At 42.5% G+C, this 27,325-nt stretch overlaps 1 protein-coding gene across 5 annotated transcripts in view; it reads right to left on the bottom strand.

Annotated features, from left to right (window-relative positions):
• The window catches only part of LOC137431519 (arf-GAP with GTPase, ANK repeat and PH domain-containing protein 1), a 709,868-nt gene that overhangs the window by 21,222 nt on the left and 661,321 nt on the right, over window positions 1-27,325 (bottom strand). For all 5 annotated transcript variants that reach the window (XM_078782192.1, XM_068122904.2, XM_068122907.2 and 2 more), the window contains 2 exons: window positions 21,934-22,024; window positions 15,237-15,462 (listed from right to left, as the gene is read on the bottom strand). In XM_078782192.1, the coding sequence (XP_078638318.1) occupies window positions 15,237-15,462; window positions 21,934-22,024 (317 nt within the window). The remainder of the gene's footprint in view (window positions 1-15,236; window positions 15,463-21,933; window positions 22,025-27,325) is intronic.

The following is a 27,325-nucleotide window of genomic DNA, read 5'->3' as shown; positions in this document are numbered from 1 at the left end:
TAGCACACCTTACTTCTCTCAGTCTTGAGAAAAAGTGCATGGAAAGAATCTTCTCAACTCTTGCTTTTGCAGAACAGAATCCATTTCCTACAAACCACAATTTTGTCTGAATCTTTATATTCCCCAACGCAATCTTGATATTTGACAAAGGCAAATGTTGATTCGTCGAGATGGCGTAAATGGTGTAATATTGTGTCCCATGACATACTGCTAAACTGGAGGTTTTTGGAAGTGCCAATAAGGCAATTTGTGTTCCACCAGTGATCAAGTAAATAATTAAATTAAAATAAAATAAAAGTTTTAAAGGCTGTAGGGGGAGGAAAAAAACCTTTTTTGGAAGTTGCACTATCTTTCACACCACCTTATTGAACGCATTAAAATAGTTATTTGTGCCTGTTGTCCTTTATGATGTGCCTAAAAACTAAGTTTCCTGTTTGGAATGATTTTCAATTTTGTTTTGCTGCTAGGCAGGCAGATAGAATATAAAATTACTTTTATCCTATGTGCACATACATGCTCAGGACTAGATTCTGGACAACTTGCCAAATTCAGAGCCAAAGTACCATTGAACTGTAGGTTTGTGTTCTGATATGTGTTCTACAGTATAAAAAAAAAAAGAAGTAAATTTAAATGAAGTTGTTCCTCGATCATAGACTTACGCCTGCAGACAGACAGACACAATTAACAATTAACCAATTTCTTAACCCTGCTTTGGGTCTCCATCTGGCCTCACATGCTTCTTGCACCACCCACAGTTGCGAGCTGTTTCAGGCAGTTCTGGCGGTCTCCAGAATGGGCTGTGGTTCTTACCTTAGCACACAATCTCGAGGCGTTACTCTTGCCGCCCTCAGGGTAGGGGTCAAAGGGATGAGGGGGAGCATTTGCTGGGCTTGAGCTGGTTAATTGCAGTTCACTTGAAAGAAAACAAATAGACAGATTACGTAGAGAATTATTTAAAGACTTAATGAGGGAAAACGGTGGGGAATCTTGTAGACATTATGTGGGGTGGGGTCATGATTATAATCTCCCAAACAAATTGTTTTCATACAGAAACCACACACTTACATGAGACATGTAATAATGGTATAGCTAATCTATTTTACACAAGTCACCCCTATTCACATCCCCACAACAATATACTGTGGAACATTTTATGTTGTAATGTGCAGGTTGTTGTTGGCTTTTAATGAGTCGTTTGACAGTTTTTCCCCAGTTATCATGACGACAACATTCCTCATTCCACATCTACACCTACATCCCCCTCCTGACCCTCTCCCCACACCCCACACTTTTATCTCTGAATTAGTGCTGTTACACATCCATCTAACTGCTTCTCGGTCGACCCCAAGCTTGCTTTGATCTATTATTTTTGCATCAACACTTTCTCCAGATTGTCTCCTTCGATTCTTGCTAGATGACCAAAGCAATCTCACTTGATGGTTTCTAGGCCATCACCACTGTGCATGACTGCTTGTTCCTTTATAAGCTTTATACTTGCGGAATTCTTTGGTTTGTTGGATAATAATAATAATAATAATAATAATAATAATAATAATAATAAAGGAGTCTTATATAGCCCCATCAAGCAGAGTTAACGACCCTCATGGCGCTTTACATTATCATGCGAACGCACACACACCGCACACACATACACAAACATACACACTCACACACACCTTCACTCTTGCCCTATTCCTCTCCCTCCCCATTCAAAACCCACAGATGTGTACTCCCCCTCCTCCTCCCCTCCCTCCCCCACACATGTATACAGGCATACTCTCGATCTCTGTCCCACCTCAAACCAAAGGGAAAACAGGACTTAGACTTTGAAAGACTTGTGAAACAGATAGGTTTTGAGGGAGGTTTTAAAGGCAGGAAGAGAGTCAACACGTCGAACAGAGGAAGGCAAGTCATTCCAGAGCAGAGGTGCAGCAAAGGAAAAGGATTTTTCGCCAAATGACTTGGTGCTGGTGCGCGGCGGCTCTAAGGTCATAGAGTCGTCGCTTGAACGAAGCCGTCGCCAAGGTTCATAGAGAGTGAGCAAATCGGAGAGATAGTGAGGTCCCGTTCCACACAATGATTTATAACATAGTGTGCAAATTTTGTATTGCACACGAGCAGAGACAGGCAGGCAGCCAGTGTAAAGATTCAAGAAGCGGAGTAACATGGTCAGACGTCTTCGCCTTATAGACAAGACGAGCGGCAAAGTTTTGAACCTTTTGTAACTTATCCAAGAGAAACTGAGGGCAGCCAGCATACAAAGAATTACAATAGTCTAGCCTTGAGAGGACAAGGGCACAGACCAGAGTTAGAGCAGCTTGAGGAGTAAGAAAGTGGCGAATGGATGCGATCTTTCGCAGCTGAAAGTATGCTGATTTGCAAGTTTGAAGTACTTGCTTGGAAAATGTCATGTTACAGTCGAAAACCACACCACGGTTCTTGGCCGACGAAACGAAGTTTTCATCAGTTTCACCAACATGAATAGTGGTAGGAAGTGAACATTGTAGAGGACATCTGTGCGATCTTACAATCATAGACTCTGTTTTAGCATCGTTCAGCTGAAGTTTGTTTTGGGTCATCCACGCCTTCACGTCGGCAATACAGCCTTCTAACACTTCAACAGTGGGCACGATTTGTTGAATCGTGCTTCCTTTGTACAGCTGATTGTCATCCGCAAAGGCGTGGTGATCAACTGAATGTCTGGCAACAAGATCAAATAGAGGCTGAGTGTACAAAGGAAAGAGGATAGGTCCCAGGACTGAGCCCTGGGGAACACCAAAGGAAAGCGGAGAAGGGGCTGATTTCTGGCCATTGACAACAATAATTGTTTGCACTCTATCAGTAAGATAGGACATCAGCCAAGAAAGGGGAGTACCAGTTATACCAAATGTGATTTCAAGACGACGAATTAAGACACTATGGTCAATCGTGTCAAAGGTGGCAGACAAGTCCAAAAGAGCAAGAACGGAAACCTTAACACAGTCGAGAGGTCAGAAGATCATTGGTTATTCTTAGGAGAGGGGTCTCGGTGCTATGGCCTGGTCTATATGCTGACTGGTGAGAATTGAAAAGATTATTTGAAAGTAGATGGTCATTCATCTGTGATAGCACAATTCTTTCTGTCATCTTTGACAGGAAAGACAGGTTGGAGATAGGATGGTAATTTTTCATGTCGTTAAGGTCAAGGGTGGGCTTTTTAAGAAGTGGTTTAACAAGAGCTTGCTTAAAGAGAAGCGGAAATGAACCCGGTCAGAGAATCATTGATAACTGCAGTAATAAATGGGAGGAGGGTGTCCAAACACTCAATAAACAAATCGGTGGGAAGGGGGTCGAGATCACATGTTTTTGTGTTTGACTTGAGGATTGTACATTTGACAATTTCCTCAGTAACAGGAGTAAACAAACTAAGAGGTCGTCCGTGAAAGCAGTGTTCAGCATCATCGAAGGAAAGGAGTGACTGCTTGTCAAGATTGTTTCTTATTGACTGAATTTTATTGTGAAAGAAATGCAGGAAGCGTTGGGGTAGTTCGTTTTGAGGAAACACAGTGGGAAGAACGGATTTATTTTTGGTGGCAAACAGGCGGTTGGTAATGCTGAACAGTTGCTTGCAGGAGCAGCTCCTAGTAATCCGATCAGAAATATATGACGTTTTTACTTTCAGAATGATTTTTATGACGAGTCTTTTAGCTATGTTATACAACTGTTTATGGACTGTGAGGCCAGTCTTCAGCCACTGTCTCTCGGCACGTCGTTTTTTTTTTTTTTTTTTTTTTTTTTTTTTTTGTATACTGAATCGAGGCTCGTGAAAGAGCTAACATTTACTTCACAAACAAATCAACCAGACAAACAAAATATATAAAAATAGGGAGCGGAAAACAAGATGGGGAGAGAAGGGGAAGCACACAAACACAACATTTGAGAGCAGGGAGATGTGTGGAAGGGTTGGGGGGAGGAGGCGTGGGAAGGGGGGGGGGAGGGAGAAGTAGAAAACACAAGGACACCAAGGACTTCCAGGACAGAAGTTGGTATTTCAAAAAAGTGGAATTGGGGTGAAATTAGCGGGGGTAGAAAAGATCAAGGTTTTGAATGGGGGAAGATAAGAGATGGTGGTGAACAGCTGTTTTAAAGACCTGGAGGGTGGAGTGGGATTGAAGAGAGTGAGGGAGTTTGTTCCAGAGGCGGGAGAAAAGAGGAATGAAGGAGTGAAGGTGAGCAGAAAGTCTTGATTTTGGCAGTTTGACCATAAGAGGGTTGCAGGCAGATCTTGTGCGAACTGTAGGAATATTTGTGGGACAGAGCCCAGAGAGAGCTGGGGGGGGGCAAGGCCAGATAGGAGTCGGTAGAAGACGGAAAGACCACCAACCTGCCTGCGGTGAGTGAGTGAGAGGCCCTTGGAGTTAGCTTCATCGCGGGAGATTCCAATGATTCTGAATGCTTTGGTTTCAACAGCGTGAAGACGAGCTAGGTGTGAGGCAGGAGCAGCAGCCCAGAGGGGAGAGCAGTATTCCATTGAGCTGCGGATGAAAGCCTTGTATGTGGTGAGGAGCTCAGGTGTGCCAAGGAAGGACTTCGCACGACGGAGGATACCCAGTCGGCGACTGGCTTTGGAGGCCAGATTTGAAATGTGGTTTTCCCAGGAAAGATCATGGCAGATAGTGAGACCCAAAAGCTTGAGTGACAGAACTTCTTGGAGAGGATTATTCAGAAAGTGGATGGGAGGGTTGTCCAGTCAGTCTTTTCAGAGAGACATCGTAAGAGTGTGAGATTTGTCAGGATTGAAAGACATGTTCCACTTGTTTGCCCAGTCTGTGATTTTGTCCAGGTCTGCAGAGAGTGAGGAGGCTGCAGACTGCCGATCTGAGGGATGAAGAATGGAGCGACAGAGAGTAGAGTCATCAGCAAAGAGATACAGAGGATTTTCAAGAGTCAGAGAGATCATTGATGAAGACCAGAAAAAGCACAGGGCCGAGAACACTGCCTTGTGGAACTCCAGCCTGAACAGGAAGAGGAGATGAGAGAAACCCATTCAGGGCCACACGTTGACTATGACTAGAGAGGAAGTCTGCAAGCCATGCGTGGAGATTTCCATGGATACCAAAAGAGGAGAGTTTGGTGAGCAGAGCGGGGTGCCAGACCGTATCGAAGGCACGTGATATGTCAAGGGAGACTGCTCTAATTTCCTGTTTGGCATTGAGGACCTCCATCCATTGTTGCGAAAGCAGAAGCAGCATGTCCAGAGTAGAGTGTCCAGGTCTGAAACCAAATTGATGATCAGAGATCAAGCCATTGGAGAAGAGGAAAGATTTCATATCTGAAGCAATGATGGATTCCATGACTTTGCTGATAATTGGGAGAAGGCTGATTGGTCTGTAGTTGCTGGGATCTGTTTTTACACCTTTTTTGTGCAAAGCGGTGATGTTGGCAGATTTCCAACCAGATGGAAGATGACCTTGAGCAAAAGAGAGGGTGAAGAGAACAGAGAGAGGGAGTGAAAAAGCGGAGGAACAGGATTTTAGGACCCGTGGGCTGATGCCGTCAGGTCCAGTTGCAGAATCCGAGTCGAGGGTTGACAGAAACTTTTCCACCTTGTCAGGAGGAAAGGACACAGAGTCCAGGAGCAGCTGGGTACGACTGGGTACGGTGGGTACAGAGAGGGATGGGTTTGGGACACAAGATTTAGAGGCAAACACAGAGTTGAGGCATTCAGCTTTTTCACGTGCGGAGTCAGCCGTGTGGCCATTTGAGGTGAGGGATGGGATGGAGGGGGAACAAACACCAGAAACAGATTTGACCAGACGCCACCAGGATTTGGAAGAGGGAGACAGATAAGAGAGTTCGGTCCTGAGAACGGAGAGATATTGTTTCCTGGCTCTCCTGAGGGTGGACACACACTTGTTTCGGGCTTTGTGAAAGGAAATGAGATTTCCTTCCGTTGGATTTGCTTTCCAGGAGACGAAAGCAAGTTGTTTCTGGGCAATAGCCTCACCACAAGATTCCGTGTACCATGGACGGGAGGAAGGGTATGACAACAGAAGATGAGATGGGATAAATCTGTGCATGAGAGAGAGCAGTTTGCTTTGGAAGAATTCCCAGGAAGAATTTATGTCAGAGGCAGTAGAGATGGGAGACCAGTCCAGATGATTGATGGCTGCTTGAAGACCGTGCCAGTTGGCCTGAGTGAAATGCCAGACTCGCCGACGCTGAGGAGGCTCTCTGAGAATGGTCAGAGAGATGTCCACTTTAACAAGCACATGATCAGAAGAGCCGATTGGAGCAGAAGAAGAGCAGCAGACATTTTCAGGGAAGTTAGTCATAACCAAGTCCAGAAGAGAAGATGCTCCGTTGACTGAAATCCGGGTCGGGAAATTGACAGATTGTGTTAGTCCCAGTGAGTCACAGAAGTCCTTTGCTGAAGAGCCATGGCTGGTGAGAGAGGTACCCACACCCAGCCAACTGGCATGGTGACAGTTGTAATCACCACATATGAGGAAGAGAGAGTTGGGATGGGTAGATAGAAGGTGGTCCATATTCTCAGACAGCGAGATGTAGATGGAGTCATCACTGTTTGGTGGACGGTACAACACACATATGAACAAAAGGTGGGAGCGAAGGGGAAGCCGTAGCCAAAGGTATTCCTGGGGGTGAGGTGGAGAGAGGGCAGTGCAGGGCGAGTGAGGAAGAGAGTTTTTTATAAAGATAGCAACCCCACCTCCAGGACGAGGCTCAGGTCTATCATACCGGAGAAGGGAGTAACCTGGGAGAGATACCAAGGAATCAGAGACATCATGAAGGAGGAAAGTTTCTGTTAAGCAGATCACGTCTGGTTTGTCAGAAGCAACCTGTATGGAGAGATCAGACAAGTTTGAGCGAAGGCCCCGGATGTTTGAGGTCCATACTGTTAAGGAAGAGGAAGGGGGAGCATCGGATACAGAACAGGGGGGGGGGGGGGGAGCGTTAGGGTAAGGGTAAGATGTAGGGTAAGATGTGGAAGAGGAGGAAGAGGTAGGGAGAGCTGTTGAAGGTGTGTCGGAGATTACAGAATAGCTTGGAGAAAGGGAAGAATGGGGCAGGCAAAAGGTTTGATGGTGATTGGGAGAGGCGCAGTGAGGTGTTATTTGACGAGGGGGATGAGCGAGGCAGAAGGTTGAGGGAGATGAAGGTGAAAGTTGGAAGGGGGAAGAAGCGGGGAGGACGCTTTGAGGAGGAGGGGTGAGAGGGGAGTCTCGGAGGGGAGGAGCGAGGGAGAGTCTCGGAGGGGAAGGGTGTGGGGGGAGATTTGAAAGGAATGGGTGATTCGGATGATTTGGAGGGGAGGGGCAAGGGGGTAGATTTAGAGGGGAGGGGTGATGGGAAATGGGATTTTGGGGTGATGGGATTTTGAAAAATGTACGATTAATGGGAAACGAACATTTATTGCAAAATGAGTTTCTTGAGACATTCGAGTCAAAAATACGTTTGAGGACGCTGGAGGGAGGATGGAGTGCTGGAGAGTTTAGGGAATGAATGAAAGATGCACTAGAAGAGATGGAATTTTTTTTTGGAATGAATAGATTTGGTGAGCAAGTCGAAAGCATCCTTTTATAGAAGAAGAAGAAAACGGTGTTATAGAATATGACCGAATACAGGTCTTCAGGGGTCAGATGAGACATTTTTTTAACAACGTGCTCACGTGATCACAAACAACGTGGTCGAAGAACGAACGAACAAATAAATAAGAACGAATAAACGAATAAGAACAGAAGGAAATTGATTTTTTTTTTTTGAGATTTTAAAACAAGGAAGTATGGGATGAAAAGACCGTGAAAAACAGAGACCGGAAAGTAATTGCAGCGCGATCGGAGAACCGCTGAGACAAAAAACAAAGCCTCAAGCCAATATAAGGTCGGTTGTTCCTTTTTGGCAGCCCTGACTTCGTCGCTGACTGCGCTGAACCTGCGTCTGGGAACGGCGTGCCGTGTCGCTGGAGCATGACAGTCTAACGCTGTGCGGAGGCAAGAGTCGAGGTCTTCTGCAGTGACATAGGAACGGCCAGAGAGACGGGTGTGAAGGTCCTCTTTAAAGGCGGAACGGTCGATGGCACGAATGTTGCGGGCAGTGATGAAGGTGGGCTGAAGACGAGGAACAGCAATACTCAGGTGGTTGGTGACACAGAAGTGGTCCGAGGCGATAGCACAGGTCACCGACGTGGACTGCACCAACTGATCATCGCATCTGTGCACTAACCAATCCAGGATGTGTCCTTTAACGTGTGTAGGTTTGGGAGACAGACTGAGACAGACTAAAAGTAGAAAGGAGGTCAATGATCTTTGAAGTGAGAGGATGTTGTGGTTGGTCGTAGTGGACGTTGAAATCTCCAAGAATCAAGACGAAACCAGGAAGAGTATTGCAGTGGTCGAGCAGATTAGGAAGCTGGGTCACGAACATAGAGTCAGTAAGCTTGTTTTTCCGGTTAGGTGGAGGTCGGTGGAGGCAGAAGAAATGAAGAGTGTTTTCTGACAGAGTGAAGGTGACATGGGCTAGCTCGTAGGATGAATGGATGACAACGAATCACAGTGCAAACTTTCAACATATGACTACTCTCTTTGCAGTTAATTTTTAAAGGCTTGTAATGACTTCTAGTTTTGCATGCATCGTTTTCTTCATGAACACACGGTGCAGGCAGAATCAATTCACCAAGCTTTTTCCTCACATACTCTGCTAACAAACGTTCAGTTAGTGGGGCGTGGTTTAAAACCAGGAACAACCAATCAACTCTCTCAATACGGGAGGACAAAGCAGTATGGTGAAGAAGAAGAGGCTGTTTTATGCGGACTCTCACATCTCAAGGGACTTGGAGCTAAAAGGCGCGTTTACATGGAGCAGATAAATAGTTTACTTCACTGTTCTTTGGTTTCCCTTGGATTAATTATCAGCAGTTCTACTTCACCACCCGCGCCTGTTAATGACAACCGACGAACTTTTCTATTTCCCGGGGTTATTTTTTTCTTCCGCCATTTTAGATCGCTTTTTGCTGGTGGAATATTAATTTTGCTTCACCAATTCTCTCGTCATCCTGAAGCATTGGTATTTTCGTCTCCTGAAAAGCATCATTTCACGACGAGTTTATCTGCCGAGACCTTCAACCAGCTTCTGGGGAGCATTGGCTGCATCTCGGTAGAATATCCACCTTTACTCCTGTTTTGCCATGCTTGTCAAGCATAACGGAGACGGAGGATTGCTAGGAAGCATCTAACCACCATATGACCACACGTGAGTAGAAATTCACACACATATAATTTCTACAGGATAAAGGGTTGGAATTCCTCTAACATTTCCCCATTATGCTCATTTTCACAGCATTTCCATCATTATGTCCAATATTGTGAGATTTATTTTTATCAATATTGTTCCCATTCATAATATATGAATCAATATTGACATAAATATTTTCTCTATATTGACATCACTTCCCACATATTGTGGTTAGTCTTATTCTTCAATTACAAAGCTGCATATCTGTAATGGCTAGTTCAACCTTCAGGAAAATTGCAGGGATAACTTACATCCATAATACATGCAAGAATGCAATACAATTGCCATCATTACATATAACACCACCAAGAAAGGTTTATGGTTCCAAATACCATAAGGTTACACAATCTGAATTTCTGGAATAGCAAATTCAATTATCATAGAGGTTGCAGGAATGATTCAACTGAATAGCTCATGGAATAAAATCTCCCAATTGCTATAAACACTTTTTAGTCTCAAGAAAGTTCCAAGTTCGAGTGCACAATTGTATGGTGGTTATTACCTTCGCAAAAGCGGAAGGTTATGTTTTGATCGCTGTGTATTTATTTGTATGTCTGTGTGTGTGTATGTTAATCGCATAACTCAAAAAGTATTCAACCGAATTGCATGAAATTTGGTGGGATGATTGGTTATTATACGGGACACATTTGATTAGATTTTGGGAAACAGATTTGCTCAAATTCTGACTATTTTTAACTCGATCGTATTTCACTCCAAGTTATGAGCGACTGAAGAAGAAGATGTCTATCCAGGACGTCATCACTATAACGCGATCTCCCGCGATCATTTCAACCTCAAAAAAAATTATAATTGCAGATTTGACAATAGATGAGGCATATTAACAAACGAATGAAACAGATTTGCTCAAATTCTGACTATTTTTAACTCGATCGTATTTCACTCAAAGTTATGCGCGACTGAAGAAGAAGATGTCCATCCAGGACGTCATCACTATAACGCAATCTCCCGCGATCATTTCAACCTCAAAAAAAATTATAATTGCAGATTTGTCAAGAGATGAGGCATATTAACAAACGAATGAAACAGATTTGCTCAAATTCTGACTATTTTTAACTCGATCGTATTTCACTCAAAGTTATGAGCGACTGAAGAAGAGGATGTCCATCCAAGACGTCATCACTATAACGCGATCTCCCGCAATCATTTCAACCTCAAATGAAATTCAAATTGCAGATTTGTCAATCGGGGAGGCATATTAACAGACGAATGAAACAGATTTGCTCAAATTATGATTTTTAAAAATCGATCGCATTTCACATAAAGTTTGAGGTACTAAAGAAGAAGAAGATTCGTTTAGCTTCTCAGATAAAATAAATAATTCTGTCTGCAATTTCAGGTTAATTACCTTCGCAAAAGCGGAAGGTTATGTTTTGATCGCTGTGTATTTATTACCTTCGCAAAAGCGGAAGGTTATGTTTTGATCGCTGTGTATTTATTTGTATGTCTGTGTGTGTGTGTGTATGTTATTCGCATAACTCAAAAAGTATTCAACCGATTCGCATGAAATTTGGTGGGATGATAGGTTATTATCCGGGAACCATTTGATTAGATTTTGGAATCGATCGGGTCAAAGGTCAAGGTCAAGGTCATGAAAAGGTCAAAATCGTCTTTTTACCATAGCGCGGTCAATTTGTGTCCAATTTGTATGAAACTAATGCCAAAATGTTCAGAATTCAATGCCCAATCTTGTGATATGCGACATGACACTCTGACGTCATAACCCTTGTTACCTTCGCAAAAGCGGAAGGTTATGTTTTGATCGCTGTGTATTTATTTGTATGTCTGTGTGTGTGTATGTTAATCGCATAACTCAAAAAGTATTCAACCGAATTGCATGAAATTTGGTGGGATGATTGGTTATTATACGGGACACATTTGATTAGATTTTGGGAAACAGATTTGCTCAAATTCTGACTATTTTTAACTCGATCGTATTTCACTCAAAGTTATGAGCGACTGAAGAAGAAGATGTCCATCCAGGACGTCATCACTATAACGCGATCTCCCGCGATCATTTCAACCTCAAAAAAAATTATAATTGCAGATTTGTCAAGAGATGAGGCATATTAACAAACGAATGAAACAGATTTGCTCAAATTCTGACTATTTTTAACTCGATCGTATTTCACTCAAAGTTATGAGCGACTGAAGAAGAGGATGTCCATCCAAGACGTCATCACTATAACGCGATCTCCCGCAATCATTTCAACCTCAAATGAAATTCAAATTGCAGATTTGTCAATCGGGGAGGCATATTAACAGACGAATGAAACAGATTTGCTCAAATTCTGATTTTTAAAAATCGATCGCATTTCACATAAAGTTTGAGGTACTAAAGAAGAAGAAGATTCGTTTAGCTTCTCAGATAAAATAAATAATTCTGTCTGCAATTTCAGGTTAATTACCTTCGCAAAAGCGGAAGGTTATGTTTTGATCGCTGTGTATTTATTTGTATGTCTGTGTGTGTGTGTGTATGTTATTCGCATAACTCAAAAAGTATTCAACCAATTCGCATGAAATTTGGTGGGATGATAGGTTATTATCCGGGAACCATTTGATTAGATTTTGGAATCGATCGGGTCAAAGGTCAAGGTCAAGGTCATGAAAAGGTCAAAATCGTCTTTTTACCATAGCGCGGTCAATTTGTGTCCAATTTGTATGAAACTAATGCCAAAATGTTCAGAATTCAATGCCCAATCTTGTGATATGCGACATGACACTCTGACGTCATAACCCTTGTTACCTTCGCAAAAGCGGAAGGTTATGTTTTGATCGCTGTGTATTTATTTGTATGTCTGTGTGTGTGTATGTTAATCGCATAACTCAAAAAGTATTCAACCGAATTGCATGAAATTTGGTGGGATGATTGGTTATTATACGGGACACATTTGATTAGATTTTGGGAAACAGATTTGCTCAAATTCTGACTATTTTTAACTCGATCGTATTTCACTCAAAGTTATGAGCGACTGAAGAAGAAGATGTCCATCCAGGACGTCATCACTATAACGCGATCTCCCGCGATCATTTCAACCTCAAAAAAAATTATAATTGCAGATTTGTCAAGAGATGAGGCATATTAACAAACGAATGAAACAGATTTGCTCAAATTCTGACTATTTTTAACTCGATCGTATTTCACTCAAAGTTATGAGCGACTGAAGAAGAGGATGTCCATCCAAGACGTCATCACTATAACGCGATCTCCCGCAATCATTTCAACCTCAAATGAAATTCAAATTGCAGATTTGTCAATCGGGGAGGCATATTAACAGACGAATGAAACAGATTTGCTCAAATTCTGATTTTTAAAAATCGATCGCATTTCACATAAAGTTTCACATCGCATACACTCCCATGCCAAGTACAGAACAGTAGCTGCGGCGAAGGTATGCGCTCTACTCTACCGAGTGCCCGGATTCTAGTTTATTATTATTTTAAATGACATAGCTTAGAGTACTACAAATAAAGTTGGGGAAAGAGTGGTGAATATTTATAACAACTGAATAGATGAAGAACAGGACTGTAAACTACATTTACACTTAGGGTTTAATAAAATGGCTGCTTGGAAAGTTGGCTGCATTAAACACAAGTTTCCTCATATTACCAGATGCCTCCCAAGAACTGCCAGGATAACTAAAAAATAAAATGAAGAATGAATGTTGCTCGTGAAGACTGCTGTCGTTCTGCGTTGTTCGAAAGGTAGAAAAACGGATTATATCAACAGAATGTTGATTGAGGTATGCTTACTGCCATGGGAAGCAAGGAGAAGCTGACGTTTCAGGCATTACCCTTTGTCGGAGCAAAAAAGGCTCATCATTTCAATTGTTACTTTTTTGCTCTGATAAAGGGTTAACACCTAAAATGTCAGCTTCTCCTATTTCCCTGGGTGATCTTCAGAAAGCCTAAATGAACCTGATTGTTCCCTGGGTAATTTGATTTTGGTGCTCTGTAAAATATTGCATGCTTCAGTGAAAATATCTGGAAATTAAACTACGAATAAAAAGTCGATATTAAAAAAAAACAACAGTCTGATGGAATGTGCAACGACTGGAATGTGGAACTGGTAATAGGGCCGATACTACTGGAATGTGGAAATGGTAAAAAGGCTGATACTACTTGAATGTGCATGCGGTATCTAGTCATAAAATGATTTGGAATTTTGCCGAACCATCAACTTTCGTAATTTATACTTAGCACATTACAAACACAAAAAAATAAAAATAAAAACCAAGTCCTACCTATTTTTGAAAAAACTGGATAAAAGTAACCAATAAAGGTAATTTAAAATATTTTGAGAAATGGCAGTAAATAGTCAGTATCACTTCCTTGAGTAGTTGGATTGCATATAAATATTTTGAAGATTGTTGCATGACTTGATATTGAAGATTGTTGAACGACTTTATAAGTTGTAAACTTGAGCTTTGGTTTGCAATGGTAACAAATGTGCATCTGCACAATAGTAATCTACCTCGATTACAATGATGCTGGAGAGAAGGCAGCTCAATGGTGCTACATGGTACTTTTAAGATAAACCGAACAAACTGTCCACGAGTGACACATCCATGAGATTTATACTCTCAATAGCCACATGCAATAAAAAGCAATATTTTCAATGTTCAAGAAAAAAAAAAATCCAGAAAAAAGACAGCGAAAATATTTCCCCAAAAAAGAAAAAAATTCATCATTTGCAAGAAATATATAATGATCAATATCAACTTTTTTGATTCAGTATTGATCCAATGTGAACGAGAATGACACTCAGTAGAGTGCAAACCTCCGTCGTCAGACTGAACAGTTTACGTTTTGCATCCCACTGATCGGCTATATCTGCATCCGGACCTGAAGCAAAATCTAATCAGCTTGTCCTCGTCACCGAACCAACTCATCCACCAAGTTTTGTCATAATCCGTCCATAACGTTTTGAAATATCATGTGACATGGTTTTTGAGCCCAGATCTCGTGGTAAGAATTACTTAGAAAATATAGTATCTGGATCTGGATCTACAACAAATCGAATGAATTAGGCCTCGACACACTCAACCCGTCCACAAATTCCGTCCGAATCCGTCTGTAACCTTATGAGATATCCTGCTCACAGACAGACAGGGGTGAAAACATAAACTCCATCCACCTTAGGTAGCGGAGGTAATAATTAATCCGTTCAGAAATCCGTTAATCCGTTCTATCAGAAATTTTATTACTTCCTTTCCCTCCACTCCACTCTCCTTCCCCACTGCATCGCTTACGTATGTAATCCAACTCGCCAATTTTATATTTTGCTTATAAAATGCATGTATTACAGGCTTTATTCATCGACAAGTTATTATCTTTTTCCAGATTCGAACTTCAAAGTCTCAAAAACTCGTTATTCAGCAGCTTTGTTCACATATTTCTTATTCAATTGTTTACACAAACCTTATACAATGGTTGTTAACCTATGAGGAAATAAAAAAAATACTTGGAACAGCACAACTTGATCTACGGTAGGCCATGGCAGCTTGGGTCGAGTGAGGGGTAAGGAGATCTTTAAGGGGAATTATCAATGCCCACCACCCAAAATATACATTGTGCAATGGTCAACGGGTTCCTCGAGTTCACATCAACACAAGTACTGCAAAGTGCTGTTTCTGCCTTAATGGTTTGATCAGCAGGAAAAAGTGGTCAATGCGGGGATTTGCAGATAACCTTCCTCCATCCTCCTGCCTGCAACACGCACACACACGCGCACACACACACACTTCCCAACTAATCTAACAACTACTTGATTTGGAAGGAGCTTGATGCTGGAAATATGGCTTTGTATTGTCATATATACAAAGCAATATTTTCAACTTAACATAAAATGAACAACCCATTTAAATAAATAAGCAATAGCTTAGAAATTATGTGACACAAGGCAAAAGAGGTTTGCAGAAACTCACCGTGGAGAGTCTGGTGAGGGTTTTGTCACCGCAGAAGGCACTTCCCCCTCCCAAACACTGTTCGCAAGAGCATTTCCCATCGTCATCATGACAGCAACAAGCTCAGTGGGCCAATCATCAAGGTCCAGTGAGCGCACACGAGAGAGATGAGTGCCGAGATTGCGGTGTATGCCCGAGCACTCGATACACATGAGGGCACCCAGGTTGAGACTTGCCCAATCAGGGTCTGCACGCAAAGTCGGAAGACTTGTCTTAAAATGTCTTAATCCAAAAAGAACTATAAGCTTCACCCAAAGGATCTGTCACCTGAACTTGAATATGGAATGACAATATTCATTTCTAAAACTTGGAGTTTATGGAAAGAACTCCATTCAGGGTATGGTTGATGAAGATTAAATATTTTTTTGTAGACAGTGTTGAGGCCCGTGCGTGGAAGAATAGAACACATAACAAATCAAGACATAACAGAACAAAAAGAACAGTAGAAAGAGGAGTGGGTATGGGCTAGAGGGGAAACATACCAATAGAGATGTTGAGGGATAAAACAGAGGGAGACTTGGAGAAATAGTATGACGGCATGGGGAAGGAAACAGGGTGTGAAGTAGATGGATACAGCTGCAAACTCTCACTCACAGAAGTGTAAGGGAAAACTGTAAACTCGGAAAGACGTGGGCTTGGAGAGTGTTAATGTGGGTGGAAAAGATCATTAGTGTGGATGGAGGATGACATGAGATTGTGGTCAACAGCTGTCTTAAAGTCCAGGAGGGAAGAATGACAATGAAGGGACAGGGCAAGTACACTAGAAGACGGTTACAGGCAGAATGCGTCTGCCCCGCAGAAATCTTGGAGAAGGGGGAGGGAGGAGGAGAGGAAGTAAGGAAGAACAGAGGGTGCAAAACTAGAAGAAAGGCGGTATAAGACAGGGAGACCACCGACCTTTCTGTGGTGTGGAATTGATAAGACCAGAGACTATGCTTCTTTGTGGGAGATTCCAATGGTATTGAAGGCCATCGTATCCATGGCATCAATCTGAACAAGGTCACCAGCTCAGAAGGGAGGACATTACTCCATCAAGCTGTGGATGAAGACCTTTAGTCCAGGAGCCCAGAAGGTTTATTCAAGTGAAAAGCGCCGGAACGTTTGACCTCATGGGCTGATGGGGTCGGGTCATCCATCGACATCACAAAAATGCATTGCTGCTGGGTCTGACCCGTGGCTTTCCCCCCTCAATCACTGAATTAGTGACGCCATTACCGAAAAACCTATTTTGCTCAATATCTGGAAAAAATATACATGATAATATTACGAATAAGGTGTCTATACCTATGTTTTCATGGTCAATTTATCACCCTGACACCTATATAATTGCTAGAAAATGTGTAGTTTTCCAGGTAAATGTGTAGCCCACCCGCACATTAAGCGACGCCATTACCAAACAACGATATATGGAAAACTTGCAAATGTGCAGTTCACATAATTAACTTGATGTCCTCTTGGCATTACAAGTCTTCTCTATCACTTTCGTCACTCTCATCACTGTCCTCACTCCGAGCATTATCTGACTTCCTCATCTACTGAATTATCTTCCAAGCCATCCCCGTCATCCTCATGTGGGCCTGTGAGGGACTCTGGAACTGAACTTCCTGGATACCAGTCTGGTTCAAAGCAGTTTTGAGACAACTTCCATCCATAGTCTGTCGGACTCGCCCCACCAGTTGGATCTGTCTGATCAGCTCTCTTCCAGATTCTTGCCACATAGTGCGCCCTTTTCATATGATTACCAAGTGTCTTGGCGCACGGGGGAAGAGAGGCACAGTTTATCTTCTTTATTCTGGCAAGGGGCTCCTTTTCGTCACCACCACCCATTCGCATGAATGCCTTGTATCTGGCTTCATTAATGTCAGAGGTTTTGAAGCCATACAGCACACAGACAAAGGATGTAACAGCTTAGACGTCTACCTCTTCAGCTGTTAGAGATCGCAATGCCATCACATGAGCTGCATCTGACTCCATCCACTGGAAGGGCTTCACTTTGCCCTTTCTGTAGAAACACGATGTGAAATCACAACCAGTCAAGGCATGAAGGCCGATTTGTGCTTCAGTGATACCAGTCTGTTTCTTCTCAAGGATGGCAGCTAGTTTAGTGACATCAATGTACCTTCGGTGGTTGCCAGATCCATAGTCCATGATGATGTTGATCCCTTCCGACCTTCCAGAAGCCCAAGCAGAATGATGAAGACGTCCGAATCAGTGGACCTTACTAGAATGTTACCAGTGGAAATGTTGTTTGTGTGAAAGGCAATGAGTGTGTCAGCTTCTTCATGTCGACATTGGAGGTGATTCGGTTCCTCTATTTGCAGCACATCATCCTTGTTGTTCTTCATCTCCATACACACACCACCATGTGAAACATAGTGTTTTTCTTCCAAGAATTGAACCATATTGGAGCTTCTTCCATTCCTCCATTACAAACCGGGCAAACTCTTCCTTGAATGATCCACTTTTGAGTAACTCTGTGCCACTCTGTCGCTGAGCCTGGTCAGGTCCAGTAATGATGAATGATTGAGGAGCAGTTGAACGACGCAGGTTTCGCTCAGTATCTTTGATTGATGGTGACTGGTACTTGTCGAGCACTAAATGGATTTGCTCCCCACGATACAAACATACTTTTGCCAAAAGATCCTTTGCCATGGTTGCATATGTGGACTTGCTGTGCTGCAGCACGGTTTCATGGAGGATAATACTGCCATCAATCACTGTGGCTGTTATTGGGGGAAGACTGGTATCATCAAGAAACACTTCCTGTCTGCTTTCAAGTTTCTTTGTGAGATGCCTCGTCCATCTTCAGGGGAGTTCCATCGCTGTGGGCAAGAGAAAGTGGTACTTCAGTAACCGGGTAGCTAAGAATGTGATTGCAAACTACACATTTTCTAGCAATAATGCGGGTGTCAGTGTAATAATTGACCATGTAAACATAGGTATAGACACCTTATTTGTGATATTATCATGCATACTTCTCCAGATATTGAGCAAAATAGGTTTTTCGGTAATGGCGACACTAATTGAGTGATTTCGGGGGGAAAGCCACGGGTCAGACCCGGCAACAATGCATTTTTGTGATGTTGGTGGATGACCCCATCAGCCCATGAGGTCAAACGTTCTGGTGCTTTTCACTTGAATAAACCTTCTGGGCTCCTGGACTACTTGGAAAAAGTAGATAAATGTTCAGGTGTGCCTAGGAAGGACTTTGCATGATGGAGGATGCCCAGTCAGAGACTGGCTTTGGACACCAACCTAGAAATGTGGTTTGCCCAAAAAGTTGATGACTGATAGTGAGGCCCAAAAGTTTATGTGACCAACCTTCTTCAAGTGGGTTGTTAAGAAAGTAGATGGGAGGACTTTGCCAGATGGTATTTTTGGAGAGACTGAGTGAGAGTTTTATCAGGATTTGTCAGGAAAGACCTATTCTAAGTATTTGCCCAGCTCATGGTGTTTCAAAGGTCTGCAGAGAGGGAAGACAGGCTAGTGCTGCCTGCCTAGCGGAAGGATGAGGGTGTTACAGCAGAGGGCGGAGTCATCAGCAAAGACATGAGGATTTTCCAGAATCAGAAATTTTCCAGAATTAGAAAGATCGTTGATAAAGATCAAGAATAAGTGTGCCCAGATCACTGCCATGGGGGCACTGTAGTCTTGACAGGGAGAGAAGATGAGAGGATACCCTTGAGAGGCACATGCTGGCCATGACAGTTGAGGAAGTCAGTACTCCAAGTGTAGAATTGGCCTTGGATGCCACAGGCAGAGAGTTTTGAGAGTAAAGTGGCGTGCTCAACTATCAAAAGCTCGAGATATGTCGAGAGAGAAAGCCTTAATTTCATGTCTGACAATGAGGCCTCCATCCACCATTGTTTGGAGAGTAGAAGCAGCATGCCCAAGGAAGAGTGACCTGGTCTGAATCCGAATTGAGGATGATGATCAGAGATGAGGTCATTGGAGAAAAGGAATGATTTTATGTCAACAGTGATGATGGATTCTATGACCTTGTTTATGATTGGTCATAAGCTGATAGGTCTGTAGTTAAGGAAGTCCGTTTTTGCACCTTGGACAGATGTTGTTTTCAGGCTTTCCTAAGAGTGGACATACACTTGTTGCAGGGATTTGTGGAATAATCTGAGGTTGCCTTCAGTCAGGGTTGCCTTCCAGGAAGAGAAGGCAAGTTGTTTCAAAGCAACTGCTTCACCGCACGTTTCAGTGTACCATGGGAGGGAAAAGGGTAGAATAACTGAAGACGAGAGGGGATAGATCTGTGCATAAGAGACGGCACGTTTCTGTGGAAGAATTCCCAGGCTGAGTTAATGTCAGGGGTGGTGGATATACATAGAAGACTAGTGCTGAAGTGAGATGGCTGTTTGCAGTCCCTGCCAAACTGCCAGACTTACCGCCACTTAGGGGTTCTCTGAGAATAGCCAGGAAGGTGTTGACTCCCATAAGCAATATGATCAGATGAACCAATTGGTGCAGAAGAAGAGCAGGAGACATTTGCAGAGAATCACCAAGTCCAAAAGGGAGTATTTGTCATTGCCAGAAATCCAGAATGGAATGTTCACAGATCAAGACAGCCCCATGGAGTCATCAAAGTCCTTTGTTGCAGTGTGATGGTTGGTGAGAGAGGTACAAACACCCAGCCAATTGGCATGATGACAGTTGAAATCACCAAATATGAGGAAGCGAAAGTTGGGTTGGGTTGTTAAAAGTTGGTCATGTTGGCTGAGAGATGTAAATGGAGTTGTCACTGTTAGGAGGATGTTATAACACAGACAAACAAGAAGTGTTGCAGCCAAAGGTACTCTTCCTTTGACTTGGGGGAGTAAAGCAGTACACGGACAAAGTTGGGTTGGGTTGTTAAAAGTTGGTCATGTTGGCTGAGAGATGTAAATGGAGTTGTCACTGTTAGGAGGATGTTATAACACAGACAAACAAGAAGTGTTGCAGCCAAAGGTACTCTTCCTTTGACTTGGGGGAGTAAAGCAGTACACGGACATGGGAATGTTTCCCCCCTCTGCTTCCACTACTTATTTGGTTACTCCAATGGACAAATGAATGAATGAGGATTGAGGAATCATTCATATACTCATTCATTCAACGGACAGTGAGAGTTCTCGAGGTGAAGTGCAACTTTGCGGCTGGGAAGTGGTGCAGGCTTATTGAACTGGAAGAGACAACAGCCAGGGAGAGACACTAAGGAATTTGGATGCACTGTGGTAGGAAGGGTTCTATTACGCAGGTGATGTCTGGTTTATCAGCAGCAGCATGGATTGAGAGATGTCAAGTTGGAGCGGAGATCTCGGATGTTTGAGGTACACAGTTATGGACAGGGGAAGAGGAATTGTTGGTGGGATGCAGGAATGTGGAGGGGTGGGGAAACTTGGAGAGGGAGTGGGGGAGCCCGAGAAAGAGTGAGGACATGGGGGAATGAATCTGGGAAGGGATGGGGTGAGAGGGAAACTGGGAGGGGCAGGGTGAGGGATAGCTGAGGAGATGAGGTGAGAGAGAAGTTGAGAGTAAGTGTGGTGAGGGGGAATATGGGAGGAGGGTGGTGTGAGTGAAAGATGCGAGGTAGGGTGAAGGGAAGATGGGAGGAGGTGGGGTGAGGGAAATATGGGAGAGAGTGGAATGAGGGGAAAGCTGTGAAAAGGTGAGGTGAAGGAGAAGAAATATGGCAGACATGAGTTGGAGGGATGCTGAAGAGGAGGACACAGGGAAAGGGTGGGAACACTGAGGATAAAGAAAGTGGAACAAGGCACGTGGCATCACAGCACATACAGAAATGGCATGCCCACTAGCTGATGCCTTGATGAGTAGGCCAGATACTCACAGGGACTCAAATTAAAAAAAAAATCCACCACAACAGGGTATGGTTAAACATGGAAAATTGGACAAAAACAAAAAACACACAACTAACAACACAGGGACAAAACGATAACAAAGACACTCCGGATCTGGTCCGGAAAACTTAGCTTTGATGAACTGGAAGGAGGAACTGCACAAGCCAATGTTCAACATGATCAGACCCAGAACCGGAAGTGGTTTTACAGTTCAAATTATTTGTATTCCAGCAAATGTTGTCGATAGTGAATTATAGTTTAATACTACAGAACTACGTCTTCGCTTTGTTCCATACACTGAAAAACACCTTTGTAAAAAATACATTTTTATCTCTAATATTCACTTGATATTAAAAGCATACATTCACCTGCAACTGACCATTATTTCAACCCCAAAAGGATTTGTGATAAAAACTCTCGTTAAAAAGAAAAAGAAAACCTTTTCAATTACCAGAATAGCAAATTGCTTCGTCAAATTATCGCTCTCACTATTCTGGAACCTGAAATTACAGTTTCAAATTCAGACAGATTTTGTTCTGCTGTAAAAGAGGGCATTAAAAGAATGAGTGATGTTTCCTTACAATGGGTCCAACTTTCTTCTTCGCAAGGACAGTGGTCTTGTGAAAAGTTGACCGATATTGAAAGCAAACCTCCCTCCATAGTATCCTCAAAAATGCCACCTTCCTATTTTAAAAAAAGGCCATCTCCAACGAGGCTTTTAACTTACCATGACAACCCTATGTTCCAGGTTCTCATGCATACTATTAAGCAAACGGTTTTAAGTCATTGACTTTAAAGATGCATGCAATACTCACTGGGTATGGAGCAATCCACGCAGAACGCATTCCCCTTGACATTGTGGATTGACTGAATGACTGATGCATCGCTCTGACTCCCAACACGGGCCTGCAGAGTAAAGGAAGATTGCCCATTTTTGTAAAGCTGTGACTACGACATTGAAGCAATGCATGACACTGATCTTAAAATAGCCAAACCTTTTGTAGTTCCATTCATGTCGTGTGGTGAACTAGAAGGCCAATTAAAGTGTTCCGGCAGCCTCAGCGGGGCTGAAAAGCCCTGAGGTATGCAAGCCAACACCACTTTTTTTTGCAAGAGTTGGATATTCAACTGACATGGCTGATGAAAATTCTATCTTTCTTGGCCATTTTATCATGTCACTAACAATACAGTACTTAAACAATGCTTACACAAAAAAGATGGTTTAACTTGCTATTGCAAAAGTTTCACACATTTTCTTAGATTCCAAAAAAAAGTAACTGCAGCATTTTAGAGCCACACACCCATGAAAACCATGTGGATGGATATTTTCGAAGACAATTGTGAAGTCATTGATTTACAAATACTGGTGCAATATTTTCAAGAAATCTCATGATCACTCAGTGGAATAAAAACGGTGTCATTTGGCTGATCATACGCATTTATAGTCAGGTTCACTATGTTAACAAATATAATTTCTTTCAAAATTTTGGGATTAACAAACCTGTACATTTTTGGAATCTTCAGAGCATGGAGAATCTGAAAATCAATGTCGGCATTTGCACAGACACCTGCATGGCCGCCATTTTGGATTTTGAAAATGGCCGCCATAAAATACATATTTTGCGCTATCTCGGCTTCTAGGCAACCTAGAGACTTAATTAAATATGCTAATCCTATGTTTTCTGGGTCAAGGAATCCAATAAAGGCCTCAAAATAGTGCTCAGGATTATAGAAAAGCAACAAACAAAGGTAATTGAAAACCATTGTCTTTATATTTGTGATATAACTGTATTACATAATACATGATATTGCAAGTCCTTTGAAGTTATAGGTTGTTATAGGAAGTTATAGGTAGTATCAGATTGAACTATAAGTCCTATACACAGGATCTACGAGGTCTATACCGTTCAGGCATATGCTTTTACAGATCTTCATCACTGTCCTGAGTGTCATTTTCGCAAAGGTGTCTACGCAAATGTAAACATTAATTTTTGGATTCCTCATGCTCTGAATATTCCAAAAATGTATAGTTTTGCTAATCTACCAAAATTTTGAACGAAAAAACATAGTGAACCTGACTATTAATCCTTGTGATTCCGAATCAATCTTTTTAACCATGCAAAGAGTGCACGCAGTTCATATTAATCTGATAAACCATCCCTGAAATTTCATCGAAAGTGGGAGAAACAACTGAAAGATGTACGAGGATCAAGGCACTTTAACCACAATCATCCTGGTTTGTTCGATTCAGTGCATATACAGTGTTCCAAACACAAGCAAATCATCTGATCTTTGTATTTAAGAGAGAAACACAATTTCATGCACAATGATGCTCTCTTGCATTGGTCGACTCAACAGTCACAGTATTCTAAGACCATTGCATATAAATGACTTGAAACAGCTTTTGTATAGCTCTGTTAAAATAGATGCTTGAGAGACTGAAATTTTAAGATTGTAGAGTTAGATACATGAGAGAGAGAGTTAGATACATGAGAGAGAGAGAGAGAGAGAGAGAGAGTTAGATACATGAGAGAGAGAGAGAGAGTTAGATACATGAGAGAGAGAGAGAGTTAGATACATGAGAGAGAGAGAGAGAGAGAGTTAGATACATGAGAGAGAGAGAGAGAGTTAGAGAGAGTTAGAGAGAGAGAGAGAGAGAGAGAGAGATAGATATATGAGAGAGAGAGAGAGAGAGAGTTAGATACATGAGAGAGAGAGAGTTAGATACATGAGAGAGAGAGAGAGAGAGTTAGATATATAAGAGAGAGAGAGAGTTAGATACATGAGAGAGAGAGAGAGAGTTAGATACATGAGAGAGAGAGAGAGTTAGATACATGAGAGAGAGAGAGAGAGAGAGAGAGAGAGAGAGAGAGAGAGAGAGAGAGAGAGAGTTAGATACATGAGAGAGAGAGAGAGTTAGATACATGAGAGAGAGAGAGAGAGAGAGAGAGAGAGAGAGAGAGAGTTAGAGAGAGAGAGAGAGAGAGAGAGTTAGATACATGAGAGAGAGAGAGAGAGAGTTAGATACATGAGAGAGAGAGAGAGAGAGTTAGATACATGAGAGAGAGAGAGTTAGAGAGAGTTAGAGAGAGAGAGAGAGAGAGAGAGATAGATATATGAGAGAGAGAGAGAGAGGGAGAGTTAGATACATGAGAGAGAGAGAGTTAGATACATGAGAGAGAGAGAGAGAGAGAGAGTTAGATATATAAGAGAGAGAGAGAGTTAGATACATGAGAGAGAGAGAGAGAGTTAGATACATGAGAGAGAGAGAGAGTTAGATACATGAGAGAGAGAGAGAGAGAGAGAGTTAGATACATGAGAGAGAGAGAGAGAGAGAGAGAGAGAGTTAGATACATGAGAGAGAGAGAGAGAGAGAGAGAGAGTTAGATACATGAGAGAGAGAGAGTTAGATACATGAGAGAGAGAGAGAGTTAGATACATGAGAGAGAGAGAGAGAGTTAGATACATGAGAGAGAGAGAGAGAGAGAGAGAGAGAGAGAGAGAGAGAGTTAGATACATGAGAGAGAGAGAGAGTTAGATACATGAGAGAGAGAGAGAGAGAGAGAGTTAGATACATGAGAGAGAGAGAGAGTTAGATAGAGAGAGAGACTTTTTTTGACTTTTGAAGTCCTTTTATTATCAAAATAATACAAAACATGTATTTATATCTTTACACCAACCATAAATACATGAAAAAGCAATGAAACGAAAGGGTTACAGAAGTATCACGGCACACAATTTGCCAAAATAAACCATTAACTTTATACAACCTACAAAAAAAAAATACAAAAATATTACCAGTTGGTTCTCACGAACCTCACACAACCCTTCATGACACCAAGTATTGGTGAATTCATCAAGGTTGTTTGCATCCTTATAGAAACAAAACTCTAGTTTAAGTCTTGCTGACACGAGGGCATTGAAAAACAACATAACATTGCATTCCCCGGCAGGTTTACCGTTCAATTTCTCCCTTCTTGAGAGATATATTGCCAGCTTGGCTGTTGCGACAAGAAACCTCATTAACATATTTTCCTTGCTTGACTTGGCATTAAAGCCGAAAATAAAAGAACGCAACGAGAAAACAACATTCATTCTGTGTGCCACAAGATTAAACCACCGAAACAAAGGAACCAATCTCACACAATTAATGAAGGCGTGGAACACGTCCTCCGTACATATGCAGAATGGGCAACATGTGGATGTAGGAGAGAAATGGTTGATTAACTTATTGGAGGGGACTATCCAATGGATCAGTCTCCATTGGAGATCACCAGATCTTTTACTTACGAGCTTGCTGTACATGGAGTTCCATACAGGTTCAGAGGGGGGTCCCACAGGCAACAGTCTCTTCCACCGGATTACTCCATTTAGCGGTGTATCCCCCAGCAGTAACTTGACACATGACTTGTATAGCTCTTTACTGCTAGTCTCTTGAAAGGGGCTTATCCCCATGCTAACCGGGGGTAAGTCTTCCAACTTGAAGTGCACCAGTAACCCAGGAAAAACCCACTCATCGTGCAATGGTTTGAGCTCGTGGGACCAGCATACTCTCAGCCGTACCCCTATTCGTATCACCTCTCTCAACACTTTTGCAGTCACTCTTTCGGACCGAATTCCTGCTAGCTCGGCTACTTCTCGAGCTGATTTCCACCCGCAACCTGAAACTTGCCAGAGGTGCCATACTTTTGTGATGCCGGCAATAATGAAATGCTGGCAGAGGTCCCTACTTTTGGGTATGTTTGGGAAAAGCCGATTGCAGAACAAAGGCTCTTGTGCAAACATATGGATGTCGTAGTTGTCTTCTTGACGGCACACTGTGAGGTTCTGCCAAGCATTCAACACACTCTGATAAAAAACAGGAAGAGGAGATGTGTCAACTTGTTGAAGCAGGACCAAGAAACATTCGCGGCCATATCCCAGCCCGCCAGCTTGCCGCAAAATGTGGGTGGCCAAAACATGGTTTGGTACTTGCTCTTTCACCAAAAGATTTTGCACAGAGCATAGCCGAAAGGCCATTATACGGCTCCTGATGTCGACCATACTCTGGCCACCCTCGGCCAATGGACGGCATACCACGTTTGGCCGTAACCAGTGATGCCCTCCCCAAAAGAACTCCAGCAGTTGCCTTTGCACTTCCTTCACCAAGCCTTCTGGTGGTTGCAAGCAGATGAATCTGTGCCACAAGAAGGAGGCGACGAGGTTCTTGACTACCAAAACTCGGCCCTTATACGAAAGGTGAGGCAGTGCTCTCCTCCATCTACTCAATCTCTTTTTTACGCGTTCAGCAACACCTTCCCAGTTTTTATGGCCATACTGTGGGGATCCAAGGAACACTCCAAGATAGCGAACACCTTCATCCACCCACTTTAAACTTGCAGGAAGGTGTATTGGCGGGTCTTGCGCCATTCTAGATGCACTGTCCCTGACAGAGGGAACCCATAGCACTTTGCTCTTTTCCCAGTTGCACTTCAACGAGGAAGCTAAACCAAACAAATGTAGGCACTTAGCCAGAGCTGCAATGTCGTTATTGTTTTTAACAATGACTGCAACATCATCAGCATACGCCGATATGACAACTGGAGGATGATCAGGAGATATACTCATTCCAGAAACGTTATTCCTTAGTAACACGAGAAGTGATTCCATTACAAGGGTGAACAGTAAGCCGGAGACAGGGAAACCTTGCCTTACCCCCCTTTGAACCTGTATGGGAGAACAAAGCTCATTGTTCACCTTAACTAAACTGAATATATTGTTGTACAATAAAGCAATATAAGTTCTGAAATTATCTCCAAATCCACAGGCTTCAAGCACATGATTCAAAAAGACATATCAAAAGCCTTTTCTAAATCAAGAAAAATTATACCAAAGTCATTCTGTACACAGTTGCCATCTATCAGATCTCTAATGAAAAATATGTTATCAAACATAGATCTACCTGGGATACAATAACTCTGATCAGGGTGAACCAAATCGCAAATTACCCTTTTAATTCGATTCGCCAGAACTTTTGAAAGGATTTTATAATCAGTGCATAGTAGAGAGACAGGTCTCCAATTCTTCATGTGTCGCAAATCACCAGCCTTTGGAAGAAGGGACATCACCGCTCTTCTCAAACTTAAAGGCAATTCTCCATGAGTCAGTGATGATTCAAGAACATGCATCAGCTCTGGACCTAATAGTTCCCAAAATTCCACATAAAAT

Source organism: Myxine glutinosa, chromosome 7, assembly GCF_964187855.1.
Source record: "Myxine glutinosa chromosome 7, kmMyxGlut1.1, whole genome shotgun sequence".
Lineage (NCBI taxonomy): Eukaryota > Metazoa > Chordata > Myxini > Myxiniformes > Myxinidae > Myxine > Myxine glutinosa.
This window is presented reverse-complemented; position numbering and strand designations above follow the sequence as displayed.